General features: G+C 43.2%; 1 protein-coding gene across 1 annotated transcript in view; it reads right to left on the bottom strand.

The window, feature by feature from the left end:
* Positions 1-17281, bottom strand: part of LOC145356777 (lysine-specific demethylase 5B-like) — a 340420-nt gene that overhangs the window by 90865 nt on the left and 232274 nt on the right. Inside the window, exon 20 of the mRNA XM_080209644.1 lies at positions 16753-16891. Within this exon, the coding sequence (XP_080065770.1) occupies positions 16753-16891 (139 nt within the window). The remainder of the gene's footprint in view (positions 1-16752; positions 16892-17281) is intronic.

Genomic DNA, 17281 nt, shown 5'->3' with positions numbered 1-17281 from the left:
AAAGATTTCAGTATGTAAGAACTTAAGAAATAAGAGCAAAGCTAAATGATTTGGTTCCTTAACCTGCTCTGTCATTCAGTACGTTCATAGAATGGTTACAGCACAGGAAGCCACTCGATCCATCGTGCCCATGCTAGTTCCCTGCAAGATCAATTCAACTAGTCTGGCTCCTTTACCTTTATACCCAAAGCCCTGCAAATTTTTCTCTTTTTAAAAATACTACTGAATCTGCCTCCATGATACCCTCAGTGCATTCCAGATCCTAAACATTTGTTTGCAAAAATGATTTAAGAACATAAGAAATAGGAGGTGTAGCCAAGTGAGCTCACTCCACCATTCAGTAAGAACATGGCTGATTGTCTACTTCAATACCACTTTTCTGCAATCTTGAGCATATTCAATGACGAAGCCTCCACAGCCCAGAGGTTCACCACCCTCTAAGTTAAGAAATTCCTCCTCACTCAATCCTAAATGACCTGCCCCTTAGTCTGAGACTCTGTCCCCTGGTTCTAAACATCCTTCCCTGCATCTACCCTGTCAAGACCTGTAAGAATTTTGTATGTTTGAATGAGATCAGCTCTCATTATTCTAAACTCCAGAGAATAAAGAAGTTAATACAAGGCATCTTTAGTCCTATACGTAAATCCTCTTCCAATAAGGGCCAACAGACCACTCTTAATTGCTTACAGTACTTGCATGTTAGCTTTCAGAGACCCATGAACTTCAACATTTCCCAACCTCTCACCATTTAAGAAATGCTCTCTTTGTTTTTCCTACCAAAGTGGATAACCTCACATTTCTCCACAATGTACTGCACCTGCCAATTTGTTGCCCAATCACTAGCCTCTCTAAATCCCCTTGAAGAGTCTTTGCATTCTCTTCAATTGAAACATCCAGCTATTTCAGTGTCATCTGAAAATATTACATTTAATCCCAAATCCAGATAATTGATATTCTGAACAGCTGGAGCACAATCGCTGATCCTTACAGTGCACCATTAGTTACAATCTGCCGAACTGCAAATTACGTATTTACTGCTACTCTCCGTTTTCTGCCTGTTAACAAGTTCTGAATAATGCCAGTATATTTCCTCCAATCCTACGTGCTCTAATTTTGTTTACTAACCAAATTGTGTGGGAACCAATCAAAAGCTTTTTGAAAATCTAAATATAGCACATGCACTGGTTCTCCCCATTTTCCTATACGCAAGTCCTCTTGCAATAAAAGCCAATGTACCGCTTGCTTTCTTAATTGCTTGCTGTCCCTTTGTGTTAGCTTTCAGTGACTCATGAACAAGAACAGCCAGTCGAGAGCACGAGACAGAGCAAGATGAAGAGTGGAACCAGGAGATTGAAAACTGTGTTTGAGGGGTTGGGAGACTGAAAACATTGTGAGAAGAGAGACAGTTGAGAGACTGAAAACAGTGCAAGAGGAATGGCAGTCAGGATATTGTAAACAGTGTGAATGGAGAGACAGTCAGGAGACTGAAAACAGTGCAAAAATGCAGTAAGGAATTTTAAGTGTGAGCTTGGACTTTGGAGCTCCTGAGGTTAAGCCAGGATTCAAAAAGCTGCGGGGCATCAATACAGTAGGGTAAGCTTTAACTCTTCTATCACTCTGAGTTTGTAAGGTCATTATTTTGTGGTTTATAGTTTGTAAGGACTATATCCTGTAATAATAAGGACCAGTGAAAAAGGACCTTTGTGTAATTGATAGTAAGTATATTTCAACATGTTTAGTTTAAAGGGGTAAGGCATGGCAGGAGAGCTCAAAACTGTGGTTTGCTCTTCCTACTCTTCGTGGGAAGCTGGGAAGATTTCCAGTGTCCAGGATAGGATGTGTTACAGGAAGCATTTTTAGCTGTATCTCCTGGAAGCCCAGATTTTGGAATGCCGGCTGGAGACACTGTGGAGCATCTGCAAGGTGGATCATGGATAGCAAGTATAGAGAGGTGAACACACAGCAGGCTAAGACTCCACAGGTAAGAAGGGAATGGGTGACCAAGCAGAGCAAGAAGACCAAGCAGGCAGTGCAGGAATCTCCTGTGGCCATCCCCCTGAGAAACAGACACATCATTTTGGATACTGTTGTATGGAATGGCCTCGCAGGGGAAAGCAACAACAACCAAATTTGTTGAGCCATGGTTGCCCAGAAGTACAGCAGAACTGAGGATTGGAAGCAGTTTAAAATTCAGCAAAAAAGGACCAAGGGATTGCTGAAATTAGAAGATGAGAGTTCACTTGTGGGGAAATAAAAATGACTGTAAAGTTTCTATAGGCATGTGAAGAGAATAAGATTGGTGAAGAGAAAAATAGGTCCATTACAGTTGGAAACAGGAGAAATTACATCGGGTAAACAAAGAACTGACAGACCACCCATAGAATCATAGATATGTTACAGTGCAGGAGGAGGCCATTTGGCCCATTGAGTTGACATCAACACTCGTATCTTACCAAGGCCCTCTCCCCCCACCTTATCTCCGTAACCCCACACATGGCTAGCCCATCTAACCTACACATCTTGGGACAGTAAGGGGCAATTTAGCATGGCCGATCCATTTAACCTACACGTTTGGACTGTGGGAGGAAACTGGACCACCCGGAGGATACCCATGCAAACATGGGGCGAATGTGCAAACTCCACACAATAACCCAAGGTCAGAAATGAACCTGGGTCCTCCATGTTGTGAAGTAGCAGTGCTAGCCATTGTGTCACCTATATTTAAATACATATTTTGGTTCTGTTTTCACAAAGGAAGACACAAATAATAAAGTACCAGAAATGTTAGGGAACACAGGGGTTAGTGAGAGGGAGGGCTGAAGAAATCAGTATTGGTAAAGAAATGGTACTGGGTAAATTGATGGGATTGAAGGTCGATAAATCCCCAGAGTACTTGAGGAGGTGGCCCAGAAATAATGGCTGAAATAGTGGTCATCTTCCTCGATTCTATAGGCATATAGAAAAGTTTCTGTGAACTGGGGGTAGCTAACATGACCCCGCTATTTAAAAAGGGAAACAAAGAGAAAAAACAGGACTTATAGACCAGACAGCCTGACGGTGATAGTGGGGAAAATGCTAGAGTCCATTGCAAAAGATTTAATATCAGAGCATTTGGAAACAGCGGCAGTAATGGACAGAGTCAGCATGGATGTGTGAAAGGGAAATCATGGTCGACAAATCTACTGGAATTCTTCGAGGATATAACTAGTAAAGTGGCGAGGGGGGGAAGACCGGTGGATGTGGTTTGTTTGGACATTCAGAAGGCCTTTGACAAGGTCCCATGTTAGAGATTAGTGTGCAAAATCAAAGCGTATGGAATTGCGGGCAGTGTTTTGAGATGGATAGAAAACTGGCTAGCAGACAGTTTACCCCAGTCCAACGCCGGCACATCCACATCATAGCAGACAGGATGCACAGAGTAGGAATAAACAGGTTATTTTCTAAATGGCAGATGATGACTTGTGGGTACTGCAGGGATTAGTGTCAGAACCCCAGCTGTTCATAGAACATTACAGCACAGAACAGGCCCTTCGGCCCACGATGTTGCGCTGACCAGTTAAAAAAGCAATGACCCTCTAACCTAAACCAATCCCTTTCCATCCATAAACCTATCCACAGATCTCTTAAATGCCCCCAAACTAGGCGCATCTACAACTGCAGCAGGCAGGGCATTCCAATCCCTCACCACCCTCTGGGTAAAGAACCTACCTCTGACATCCGTCCTATATCTACCACCCCTTAATTTAAAGCTACGCCCCCTCGTGCTAGCTTTCTCCATCCGAGGAAAAAGGCTATCACTGTCCACCCTATCCAAACCTCTAATCATCTTATATGTTTTCAATAAGGTATGTCAATGATTTAGATGAAGAAATGAAATGTAATAGTTCCAAATTTGCAGATGATACAAAGCTGGATGGCAGGGTGAGCTGTGAGGAGACGCAGAGATGCTTCAGTGTGATTTAGAGACATTGAGTGAATGGCAAAGGCATGGCAGATGCAGTGTAACGTAGGTAAATGTGAGGTTACTCACTTTGGTAGCAAAAACAGAAAGGCAAAATGGCATGGCCATACATTGAGGGGGAAATGTGCATGAAACCCATAAACCAGTCACTGAAAGTATGCATGCAGATGCAGCAGATAATGAATGCAGCAAATGGCACGTTGACCTTCATAGAGGGAGAATTCAAGTATGGGAGTGGAGATATCTTGCTGCAGTTATAATGGGAATATTGTGTGCAGTTTTGGTCTCCTTATCTGAGAAAGGATGTTCTTGCTCTAGAGGGGAGTGCAGAGAAGGTTGGCAGGGATGGCAGGGTTGTAGTCTAAGGAGAAATTGGGTTGGTTAGTATTATATTTGATAGAGTTTCTAAGAATGAGTGGAGGGATCTCATAGAAACCTAACTCTAACAGGACTACACAGGATAGATGGTGGAAGGATGTTCCCAATTGGTGGGGCATCCAGAACCAGGGATCACAGATTAAGGATACATGGTGGGCCATTTAGGATTGAGATGAGAAGAAAGGTTTTCATTCAGAGAGTGGTCAGCCTGTGGAATTCAGTACCACAGAAAGCAATTGAGGCCAAAACATTGCGGCCAGAATTCTCCAGCAGAATCTTCTTCTGGCCTTGCTGCCGTATACCAATACTGCGGGTTTCCTGATGGTGTGGGGTGCAGTCTTTGGGAAATGCCATTGACAGTGATTTAACTTTGATCTGGAATTAGAAACATCAAAACTAGAAGCAGAAATAAGTCATATGGCTCTTCGAGTCTGCTCCACCATTCACAGCTGATCATCAAATTCAATATTCTGATTCCCTCTTCGCCTCCATATCCCTTGATTCCTTTAGCCCGAGGAGTTACATATAATTTCTTCTTGAAATCAGACAACGTTTTGACTTCAACTCCATTCTGTGGTAGTGAATTCCGCACATTCACCACCAGTTGGGTAAAGAAATTTCTCCTCACTTCAGTTCAAAAAGATTTACCCCTTATCCTTAAGCTAGTTCTGGACTCCACCACTGGGAACATTTTTTCTGAATCTACCACCTGCTAGAATTTTGTAAGTTTCTGTGAGATCTCCACTCACTCTTCTAAACTCCGGTGAATATAATTCTAATCATCTTAGCCTTTCCTCAAATGATAGATCTACCATCCCAGAAATCAGCCTGGTAAACCTTTGCTGTACTCCCTCTATATCAAGGGCATCCTTCCTCAGATAAGGACATCAAAACTGCACACAATACTCCAGATGTGGCCTCACCAACACTGCACAAAGACAGAAAGTCAGTGAAAATATTATACTCAGTTAAAAACACGACCACCTGACTGGTGGGGACCAATATTAATGTTTTCACAGATTCCTGTTTTACTCTGATGACTATCATGGAATTGTGTACATTCAGCTACCCACTGGAAGAACAGGAGAGAGTGGATAAAGAAATTCAACATCTAGATATTGGATCAAGTAACCCCCACTAGTCATCGGACACAAGTAATTGTGCTACAATGTGGAGGAACAGAAACACAGCATGAGATTTCTGTGCCATAGACGGGCCAGGCATGCCAATATGAATCACTGATCCAGATTGTGGATAGCCTGAGAAAGGATGGGACCACAGGATGGGAACCTGGTACTATAGCTTATCCATAAGGTGGCAACTCGAGAGGGAAATAAAAGGGGCAGCCTGTTCATAACACCCTCTGAGATTGAACTCTGATGAAAATATCTCAGAGGGCAATTTGGATATCGAAGGGATATGTGATTTAAATACTGGGTTTGTGAAGATATTTACACAAAGTTACAGAACCTGTTCCTGAGGGCCAGTAGCTGTGTAAACATGTAATAGAAAAGACTTGATTGTAGAGATATTAAAGTACCTGTGAATATCAAAAACCTACCCAATGTCCAAACGTGGATGGATTAGGATTGAGAAAGCTAAAACTTTACTACATCATGTGACAATGGTATCTCTTGGGGTAACCTACAATGTTTTAGGTTTATAAACAATATTACATTCAACATGTCATGATCTCCTAATGCCATTAAATAAGTGTAACTCCAACTGCAGAGAATCATTGGTGATTATACTTACAGAATTGCTCCTGAAGCACTGATACAAGATAGTAGTAGTATATTGGGCGATACTGGGGGATTAGGATTGTTTGGGAGTGCAAACTCGGTAGTTAATTTAGTACAAATATTTGAACTGAATGGCTATTCCTCCAGGGTTGTCACAGAAGTTGAAAAGGACTACATTGTGGGACCTATGGAACCGTGTATGCACTAATTGCTGTAGATCTACAAGAATCTACAGGGACTCCTAAAAATCATTTAATTACATAACTGGAGGGATAATCAAGACCACTGAGATCAAAAGGCAGTTGTGTAATAATCTTGCCAGAGATCTAATAGATTAGGTTAGATCTGACATTGAAGATTTGAGATTTGGAACCACTCCCTCGACATTTATTTGTCTCCCTGCACAAAATAAGCTTTCTTAATATTCACCAAGAACAGTAGGGAACTGCCTAACCAATTGGTGGGAAATAATAAGGATGGGGATGTAGGGGCAGGGGTCGTGTTCCCATGGCTTCCTACATTAAAAGGGAAAAGTTAAAAGTTGAAATTTACAGCAGAATAGTTTAGGATACCTATCGACATTTGAGCCACTTAAAGGATTCGGAGAGGTATTCTCAACATTATATTGGCCTCTTTGGGGGGGGGGTCACCCAATGACCAAAGGGGGACTGAAAGGGTTAATAAGCACAGAAATTTAAAAATCACATAAGCTGCTGTGAGGAAAAAAAAAATCTATATAAAAATCTTCACAGATAAGCACCAAGGTCTTTAGTCTGAGAGAATTCATTAAACCAGACATCTGGAAGTGGGAGGATGGAGTGATCTACACCGATTGGGACATCAATGATAACTCGTAACAACGATGAACATGATTAAGGCTTCAGGCTGATTGGATGTTATAATTAAGCCAGCATGAGGTGATTGTGATTAATTTTAATACCTATATCTTATGAATGATGTAACCTTAATCAATAACTGAGAGTAGACTCCTATACGTCGATTGGTACATGCCAACCACTTGTAATCAAATTTAAACTATAACTGCTTGTATATTCCTGAATTCTGGGCTCAGGCTCATTCCTGGTTCTGATTTGTGATATTCCAGGGCCCTTGTTATAGTTTGCATCAAAGGAGCTGCTCAAGAGAACTCTGTGACTTGGTCAGGTGATTTGAAAGGTAAAGCTATGATCAATTAAAAGGCTGAATCTTGGAGCCTGCAACCCAAGCAAAAATGCCCTAGAAAAAAATCTGTTGCTGTTAGTTTGAATCTTTGTGTGCAAACCACATCCTCTGCTAAAAAATAGCATAGTTAGAACATTTCAAAAAGAAAATTGGAGACATGTTTAATTGAGAACATCAAGTAGGGTTAAAGAGGATTGGTAGAGGATTGGTTGTCAAATAGGAGGCAGAGAGTGGGGGTCAATGGGTGCTATTCGGATTGGCGGTTGGTGACTAGTGGGGTGCCCCAGGGGTCGGTGCTGGGGCCTCAGCTATTTACCATTTATATAGATGATCTGGAGGAGGGAACCGAGTGTAGGGTGTCGAAATTTGCTGATGACACCAAGATTGGGGGAAAGGCAAATTGTGCGGAGGGTGTGGAGAGTCTGCAGAAGGATCTAGATAGGCTGGGCGAATGGGCCAGGAAATGGCAAATGGAATTTAATGTTGGCAAGTGTGAGGTGGTCCACTTTGGTAGGAAGAATGGTAGGAAGGACTATTACTTACGTGGCGAAAAACTGCAGCAGGCGACGGTGCAGAGGGACCTCGGGGTCCTTGTGCATGAGTCGCAAAAACCCAGCCTGCAGGTGCAGCAGGTGGTCAGGAAGGCGAATGGGATGCTGGCCTTCATAGCGAGGGGGATTGAATATAAAAGTAGGGAGGTCTTGCTGCAGCTGTATAGGGCATTGGTGAGGCCGCAGCTGGAGTACTGTGTGCAGTTTTGGGCGCCGCACCTGCGCAAGGATATTTTGGCCTTGGAGGGAGTGCAGAGGAGGTTTACTAGGCTGATACCGGAGTTGAGGGGGTTGAGCTATGAGGAGAGGCTGAATAAACTAGGCTTGTACTCGTTAGAGTTTAGAAGAATGAGGGGAGATCTCATTGAGACGTATAAGATGATGAATGGGATGGATAGGATAGAGGTGGAAAGACTCTTCCCGCTCAAAAAAGACAGTAGGACTAGGGGGCACAGCCTCAAGATAAAGGGGGGGCGGTTCAGAACGGAGTTGAGGAGGAACTTCTTCACTCAAAGGGTGGTGAATCTCTGGAATTCTCTGCCCGTTGAAGTGGTGGAGGCTGCCTCGCTAAATATTTTTAAGAAGCGGGTTGATGGGTTTTTGATAAGAGAGGGGATTAAGGGTTATGGGGAGAGGGCGGGAAAGTGGAACTGAGCCACGACAGATCAGCCATGATCTTATTGAATGGCGGGGCAGGCTCGAAGGGCCAGATGGCCTACTCCTGCTCCTATTTCTTATGTTCTTATGTTCTTAAAAAAAACACTTTGGGTCCTCAAATTTCGAATATTAGATTGCTGAGGAAAAGCAACAACAGGATTAAAGAGCCAGTGCTCGAAGACCAAATAAGAAAAAGCTCTCTCTGTGATTCTAAAAGAGGATTTTTTTTTTGAGGGGCAAGATTCCAGGCAGCATTTGGCATATTTGAAAAGAAAGGGTGTTTTGCTGTATGGCGTCATTTGAAAAACGATCCTAGACAGAGATCCTTGAAGAGCACTGCTCTCTAAAGCTATTGATCATCATGAAATTGTTCAGGTTCCACAGAACGAATCAATGGAAGGCAAAAGCTTCTTTCAAATTAAGAAGTTTCATTTTTAAAAAGAGGGGATTGTGTTAGGAAGTTGGTGAGACTAATGGTTGAAAATGAGGTGAAAACAAAATAACAAACAAGTAACTAGACTAGTAGGTATCTCGAGAAACTGAAGCGTGAAATGCTATAGCAGAAAAAATGTTTACCTGATATAAGTGGGTCTATACAAAAGATAACTTTTAAAGGCAAGGAATTTAAGAGATGTAAACAGTCCAATCTACAGGGTACAATATCAAAGAACCTGAACAAAAAAAACCTGTTAACACCGTCATTAAGGAAGGCAGGCCAGTTTTCCATCCATCAGTCATAATTTCCAACCAACAGTCAAGCAGTTATAGTTTAAAATTACATCCTGGTCCATCTGACATTTACAGCCATGCAAATTACAAATATTCTCCTCTAAAAGATGCCATTTCGTGCCTTCACTGAACAAGGAAAATACATTTTCCCATGCTTGGTCATCTAAGCTGAATTGTGTGGTAACACTTAGCTGAATTTGATTTATAAAGTTACTAAATTGGATGTTGTTTGGGAAAACGGGCATCTCAGCAAGTTCAGGGAATGTGGGTGTATTTGAGGAACAAAAGGTAATTTCAGATAAAACGGTGTGTTTCGTTATTATTTGTCTTGTGTTTTTCTTTTACATGAACTAAATACTTGTCATTAATTGTTTACACAATGGGACTGGTTGTACATGATTCCCCACATTATTCTAAACCAATTTGATAAATAGTATTCAAGGGTTGGAGGGCGAGAAATTTGTTGAGTGTATTCAGGAGGAATTTCTCTTCAGTATGTGGATGGCGTCATTACAGACAGGGCAAAACTTGATCTCCTCTTGGGAAATAAGGAAGGGCAGGTGACAGAAGTGTAATGGGACATCACTTTGGACGAGTGACTATAATTCCATTAGTTTTAAGATAGCTATGGAGAATGATAGGTCTGGCCCAAAAGTTAAAATTCTAATTTGGGGCAAGGCCAATTTTGATGGTATCAGGCAGGAACTTTCAAAAGTTAATTGGGGGAGTCTGTGGGAAGGCAAGGGACGCCTGGAGTGCTGAGGGTAAGATAGCTTGATTTTTAACTCACTTTTTTAGCGGAGTGTTTTTTAAGTTAAAACTGGAAACCGGAAGTAGGTCACGGAGAGGCTTGGGAAGGTTTTTTTTTTGTGCTTTTTTTCCCCCTAATAAATTGGAACAGGGAGGACTTGGAATGAGAGCAGGTAAGCTCTTTTTTTTTCCTCTCTCTTTTCGTTTCTTAGTAAGGGACATAACAGGGATGTCAGTGCAGGCAGTGCAATGTTCCTCCTGTGGGATGTTTGAGGTGAGGGACACCAGTAGTGTCCCAGCTGAGTTCACCTGCAGGAAGTGCACCTAATTCCATCTCCTTAAAGACTGTGTTAGGGACCTGGAGCTGGAACTGGATGAACTCAGGATCATTTGGGAAGCAGAGGCAGCTATAGATAAAAGCTACAGAGAGATAGTTACTCCTAGAAGTGATGTGTGGGTGACTGCTAGAAGGGGTAAGAAGCAGTCAGAGCAGCGATCCCCCGTGGCTGTTCCTCTGTAAAACAAGTACTCTGTTTTGAATGCTGTTGGGGAGGACGACTCAACAGAGGTAAGCCATGGGGTACAGGTCTCTGGCGCAGAGTCTGTCCTTGTTGCTCAGATGGGAAGGGGGAAGAAGAGTAGAGGATTAGTCATTGGGGACCCCGTAGTTAAGGGACAGATAGGAGATCCTGTGGGAACGAGCGAGACTCGCGGTTGGTGTGTTCCTCCCAGGTGCCAAGGTCCCTGACGTCTCCGATCATGTTTCCGGGGTCCTTAAGGGGGAGGTTCACATAGGCACCCATGACATAGGTAGGAAAAGGGACGGGGATGTAAGACAGAAATTCAGCGAGTTAGGGTGGAAGCTTAGGGCTAGAACAGAGTTGTTATCTCTGGTTTGTTACCCATGCCACATGATAGCGAGGAGAAGAATAGAGAGAGAGAGAGAGTGTTTGAACACGTGGTTAAAGGGATGGGGCAGAAGGGAGGGTTTCATATACTGGGACAATTGGGGCTCATTCTGGGGTAGGTGGGGCCTCTGCAAAAGGGATGGTCTACACCTGAACTAGAGGGGTACCAATAGCTTGGGGGGAAAATTTGCCAATGCTCTTCGGGAGGGTTTAAACTGATTCAGAAGGGGGATGGAAACCTGAATTGTAGCTCCAGTGTACAGGAGGTTGAGAGTAGGGAGGTCATGGATAAGGTTTCAAGGTCGCAGGAGTGTATCGGCAAGCAGGTGGGTAGTTTGAAGTGTGTATACTTTAACGCTAAGAGCATACGGAATAAGATGGGTGAACTTGCAGCCTGGGTTGGTATCTGCGACTTTGATGTTATGGCCATTTCGGAAACATGGATAGAGCAGGGATAGGAATGGTTGTTGCAGGTTCCGGGGTTTAGATGTTTCAGTCAGAGCAGAGAAGGTGGTAAAAGAGGGGGAGGTGTGGCATTGTTAGTCAAGGACAGTATTATGGTGGCAGAAAGGAGGTTTGATGTGGACTCGTCTACTGAGGTAGTATGGGCTGAGATTAGGAATAGGAAAGGGGAAGTCACCCTGCTGGGAGTTTTTTTTTATAGGCATCTGAAAAGTTCGAGATGTAGAGGGAAGGATTGCAAAGATGATTCTGGATAGGAGCGAAAGTAACAGGGTAGTTGTCATGGGGGACTTTAACTTTACAAATATTGACTGGAAAAGCTATAGGTCGAGTACTTTAGAGGGATCGGTTTTTGTCCAATGTGTGCAGAATGGTTTCCTGATACAGTATGTAGATAGGCCAACAAGAGGCGAGGCCACATTGGATTTGGTACTGGGTAATGAACCAGACCAAGTGTTAGACTTGGAGGTAGGTGAGCACTTTGGTGACAGTGACCACAAGTCAGCTACGCTTACCTTAGTGATGGAAAGGGATAGGTATACATCGAAGGGCAGAAGTTATAGCTGGGGGAAAGGAAATTATGAGGCGAATAGGCTAGATTTAGGATACATAGGTTGGAGAAGGAAACTGCAGGGGATGGGCACAATTGAAATGTGGAGCTTGTTCAAAGAGCAGCTACTGCGAGTCCTTGATAAATATGAACCTGTCAGGCAGGGAGGAAGTGGTTGAGCAAGGGAACTGTGGTTTACTAAGGAAGTTGAATCTCTTGTGAAGAGGAAGAAGGAGACTTATGTAAAGTTGAGACGTGAAAGGTCAGTTAGGGCACTGGAGGGATACAAGTTAGCCAGGAAGGACCTAAAGAGAGAGTTAAGAAGAGCCAAAAGAGCACAAGAGAAGTCTTTGGCAGGTAGGATCATGGAAAACCCTAAAGCTTTCTATAGGTACGTCGGGAATAAAAGAATCATTAGGGCAAGATTAGGTCCAGTCAAGGACTGTGGTGGGAAGTTGTGCATGGAATCCGAAGAGATAGGAGAGGCACTAAATGAATATTTTTCGTCAGTATTCACACAGGAAAAAGTCAATGTAGTCGAGGAGAATACTGAGATACAGGCTTTTGGACTAGACGGAATTGAGGTTCATAAGGAGGAGGTGTTAGCAATTCTAGAAAGTGCAAAAATCCCCTGGGCCAGATGGGATTTATCGCAGGATTCTCTGGGAGGCTAGGGAGGAGACTGCAGAGCCTTTGGCTTTGATTTTTATGTCATCATTGTCTACAGGTATAGTACCAGAAGACTGGAGGATAGCAAATGTTGTCCCCTTGTTCAAAAAGGGGAGTAGAGACCATCCTGGAAATTATAGACCAGTGAGTCTTACTTCTGCTGTGGGCAAAGTTTTTATAAGAGATAGGATTTATAATCATCTAGAGAGAAATAAATTGATTAGGATTAGTCAACATGGTTTTGTGAAGAGTAGGTCATGCCTCATGAACCTTACTGAGTTCTTTGAGAAGGTGACCAAAGAGGTGGATGAGGGTAAAGCAGCTGATGTGGTGTATATGGATGTCAGTAATGCGTTTGATAAGGTTCCCCATGGTAAGCTACTGCAGAAAATACGGATGCATAGGATTGAGGGTGATTTAGTGGTTTGGAGCAGGAATTGGCTAGCTGAAAGAAGACAGAGGGTGGTGGTTGATGGTTGATGGGAAATGTTCAACCTGGAGTTCAGTTACTAGTGCTGTACCGCGCAGATCTGTTTTGGGGCCGTTGCTGCTTGTCATTTTTATAAATGACCTAGATGAAGGTGTAGAAGGATGGCTTAGTAAATTTGCGGATGACACAAAAGTCGGAGGAGTTGTGGACAGTGCGGATGGATGTTGCAGTTTGCAGAGGGACATAGATAAGCTGCAGAGCTGGGCTGAGAGGTGGTAAATGGAGTTTAATGCGGAAAAGTGTCAGGTGATTCACTTTGGAAGAAGTAACAGGATTACAGAGTATTGGGCTAATGGAAAGACTAATGGTAGTCTTGGTAGTAGATGGGCACAGAGATCTTGATGTACATGTGCATAGATCGCTGAAAGTTGGCACCCAGGTTGATAGGGTTGTTAAGGCGGCGTACAGTGTGTGTTAGCTTTTATTGGTAGAGGGATTGAGTTTTGGAGCCATGAGATCATGTTGCAGCTACACAAAACTCTGGGGTGGCCGCATTTGGAGTATTGCGTACAGTTCTGGTCACCGCATTATAGGAAAGATGTGGAAGCACTGGAAAGGGTGCAGAGGAGATTTACCAGGAGATTTGCCTGGTATGGTGGGAAGGTCTTACGAGGAAAGGCTGAGGGACTTGAGGTTGTTTTCGTTAGAGAGAAGAAGGTTAAGAGGTGACCTGATCGAGGCATACAAGATGATTAGGACTCTTAAATCGGCCTCGCAGGACTCTTAAATTGGCCTCGCAGGTGGAGGAGGTGGTCAAGAAGGCGTATGGTGTGCTGGCCTTCATTAATCGAGGGATTGAGTTTAGGAGTTGGGAGGTAATGCTGCAACTTTATAAGACCCTTGTCAGGCCTCATTTAGAGTATTGTGCGCAGTTCTGGTCGCCTCACTATAGGAAAGATGTAGAAGCTATTGAGAGGGTACAGAGAAGATTTACAAGGATGTTGCCTGGACTGGGAGGCATGCCTTATGAAGTTAGGTTGAGGGAGCTTGGACTCTTTTCCCTGGAGAGACGAAGGTTGAGAGGCGACCTGATAGAAGTTTACAAAATGTTGAGAGGAATAGATAGGGTGGACTCTCAGAGGCTATTTCCCCGGGTTGAAATGGTTGCTACGAGAGGACACAGATTTAAGGTGCAAGGAGGGAAGTTCAGAAGTGAGGTTAGGGGTAAGTTTTTCACTCAGAGGGTGGTGAGTGAATGGAATCGGCTGCCGTCAGTGGTGGTGGAGGCGAACTCGCTGGGGTCTTTTAAAAGACTTCTGGATGAGTATATGGGGTTTAATGAGATTGAGGGTTATAGATAGGTCTGTAGGTTGGTAGGTGTTGATGTGATCGGCGCAACTCGTGGGCCGAAGGGCCTGTTTGTGCTGTAGTGTTCTATGTTCTATGATCAGAGGATTAGACAGGGTGGACACTGAGAACCTTTTACCTCGGATGGTGATGGCTAACACGAGGGGATGTAGCTTTAAATTGAGGGGTGATAAATATAGGACAGATGTCAGAGGTAGGTTCTTTACTCAGAGGGTAGTAAGGGCGTGGAATTCCCTGCCTGCATCCGTAGTGGACTTGCCAACTTTAAGGCATTCAAATGGTCATTGGATAGACATATGGATAATATTGGAATAGTTTAGGTTAGAGGGTTATTAGATTGGTTTCACTGGTCGGCGCAACATCGATGGCCGAAGGGCCTGTACTGCGCTGTAATGTTCTATGTTCTAATGGTAAGTGGGAGGCTTTCAAAAGTGTGTTAACCAGAGTTCAGAGTAAGAACATTTCTTTTAAGAGTGAAGGGCAAGGCTGGTAGAAGTAGGGATCACTGGATGACCCGGGATATTGAGACCCTGGTCAAGGAGGAGGAGGAGGCACATCACAAGCATGCGCAGCTGGGCTCAAGTGGATTCCTTGAAGTGTATAGAGGGTATAGGAGTAGAGTTTAGAGAGAAATCAGGAGGGCAAAAATGGGACATGAGATTGTTTTGGCAGATAAGGCAAAGGAGAATCCAAAGAGCTTCTTCAAATACATAAAGGGCAAAAGAGTAACTACGGAGAGAGTAGGACCTCTTAAGTATCAACAAGTTTTTTGAAGGGCTAACCAAGAAGGTAGATGAGAGCAGTGCAGTTGATGTTGTCTACACGGACATTTGCACAACCTTTGACAAAGTACCACATGGTAGGTTGTTGCATAAGGTTAAATCTCACAGGATCCAGGGTAAAGTGGCCAAATGAATACAAAATTGGCTTGATGACAGCAGTAAAAAGTCTGACAACACCAGGTTTTAGTCCAACCTATTTATTTGATAATATACTCGCAAGCTTTCGAGGGGTTACCCTCTTTGTCAGGTGAATGGAGAGTTCTCCATTCACCTGACAAAGAGGGTAACCCCTCGAAAGCTTGCGAGTATATTATCAAATAAATAGGTTGGACTAAAACCTGGTGTTGTCAGACTTTTTACTGTGTTTACGCCAGTCCAACGCCGGCATACCCACATCTTGATGACAGCAGACAGAAGGTGATTGTAGAGGGTTGTTTTTCAAACTGGAGGCTTGTGGCCAATGGTGTGCCTCAGAGATTGGTGCTAGGTCCACTGCTATTTGTCATTTATATTAATGATTTGGATGAGAATTTAGTAGGCATAAGTACATTGCAGATGACAAGAAGATTGGTGGCAAAGTGGACAGTGAAGAATGTTATCTAGGATTGCAATGGGATCTTGAACAATTGGGCCAGTGGGCTGACCAATGGCAGATGGAGTTTAATTTAGATAAACGCGAAGTGGTACATTTTGGTCGATTAAACCAGAGCAGGACTTAGTTCATGGTAGAGCGTTGGGGAGAGTTATAGAACAAAGAGATCTAGAGATACAGATTCATAGCTCCTTGAAAGTAGAGTCACAGGTGGACAGAGTGGTGAAGGCGGCATTCGGCATTCTTCATTTCATTGTCAGAACATTGAATACAGGACTGGGAACGTCTTGCTGAAGTTGTACATTGATAAGGCCACACTTGGAATACTGTATACAGTTCTGGTCACCCTATTATAGAAAGGACATTATTAAACTAGAAAGAGTGCAGAAAAGACTTACTAGGATGCTACCAGGACTTGATGGTTTGAGTTATAAGAAGAGGCTGGATAGACTAGGACCTTTTTCCTCTGGAGAGTAGGAGCCTGAGGGGTGATCTTATAGAGGTCTATAAAGTAATGAGGGGTACAGGCCTGCTAGATAGTCAATATCGTTTCCCAAATATCAGGGAGTCTAAAACTGGAGCATAGGTTTAAGGTAATAGGGGAGAGATACAAAAGGGTCAGAGGGACGCATTTTTCAGAGGGTGGCGAGTGTCTGGAACAAGCTGCCAGAGGCAGTAGTAGGGGTTTAAAAAAAGGGGTGGCATGGACAAGTTGGGCCAAAGGGCCTGTTGCCTTGCTGTAAACCTCTATGATTCTATGACTATGATTCTAAATGTAATCCACCTAGAACCAGCATTTCAAGTTATCATTGAGGGCTTTGAGACACTTTCACAGGTAACATCAGTGGGCTTCTGAATACATTCTCTTTACATGCTCAAATACTGCAGTGGTGTGTGTTACCTTTTGTCTCTCCATCAATGTTCAAAAGCTATGGTTTTAGATCCCACACAAAACTGTACATATACATTTTTTTTGATGAGAGATATAACACATCAAACCCCATTTCATTTTAATGTACTGATGTCTAGTTTATAAGTAACCTGAAAAATCTCCACTTCTTGAAGCCAGATTCTAGCCATCTGTACAGCCTCCTTCAAAGCAAGGATATTGGGCAAATAAGCAGGAATACCTCTCCCTTCTTCCAAGGCAGCAGATAGAGTTGTCAAAGAGTGTGGAGGCCTGCAGGAATCAGAGACACTTGTTAAAAGAACCCAAGGAAATTCATGGTCCATTTTGGGCAAAATTACTTCACATTTAACAAAATGAAATGTTGCCTCCAATGTGGCTCTAAAGTCCAGGAAGAATGACCACAGAAACGTTTAAGTCCATTACAGCTGACAGAGTTAATGTTTCACACAATCACAGCTTTGTTACAGTACGGAAGGCCATTCATCCCATTGTATCTGCACCGGCTCACCAAATGAGCTATTTCCCAACCTTTGCCTCATAACCCTGCATATTCTTCCTCTTTAGATAACAATCTCATTCGAATTGCCCGATTTTTAAAACTTGTTCTAGCTTTTTTTTCTATCAGTAATATATAATCATCTCTCAGTGCACTGCTGCTCA

Source organism: Carcharhinus amblyrhynchos, chromosome 22 (genome assembly GCF_965287045.1).
Source record: "Carcharhinus amblyrhynchos chromosome 22, sCarAmb.v2.hapA, whole genome shotgun sequence".
Lineage (NCBI taxonomy): Eukaryota > Metazoa > Chordata > Chondrichthyes > Carcharhiniformes > Carcharhinidae > Carcharhinus > Carcharhinus amblyrhynchos.
The sequence above is the reverse complement of the archived record's forward strand: the minus strand, read 5'-3'. Positions and strand labels throughout refer to the sequence as shown.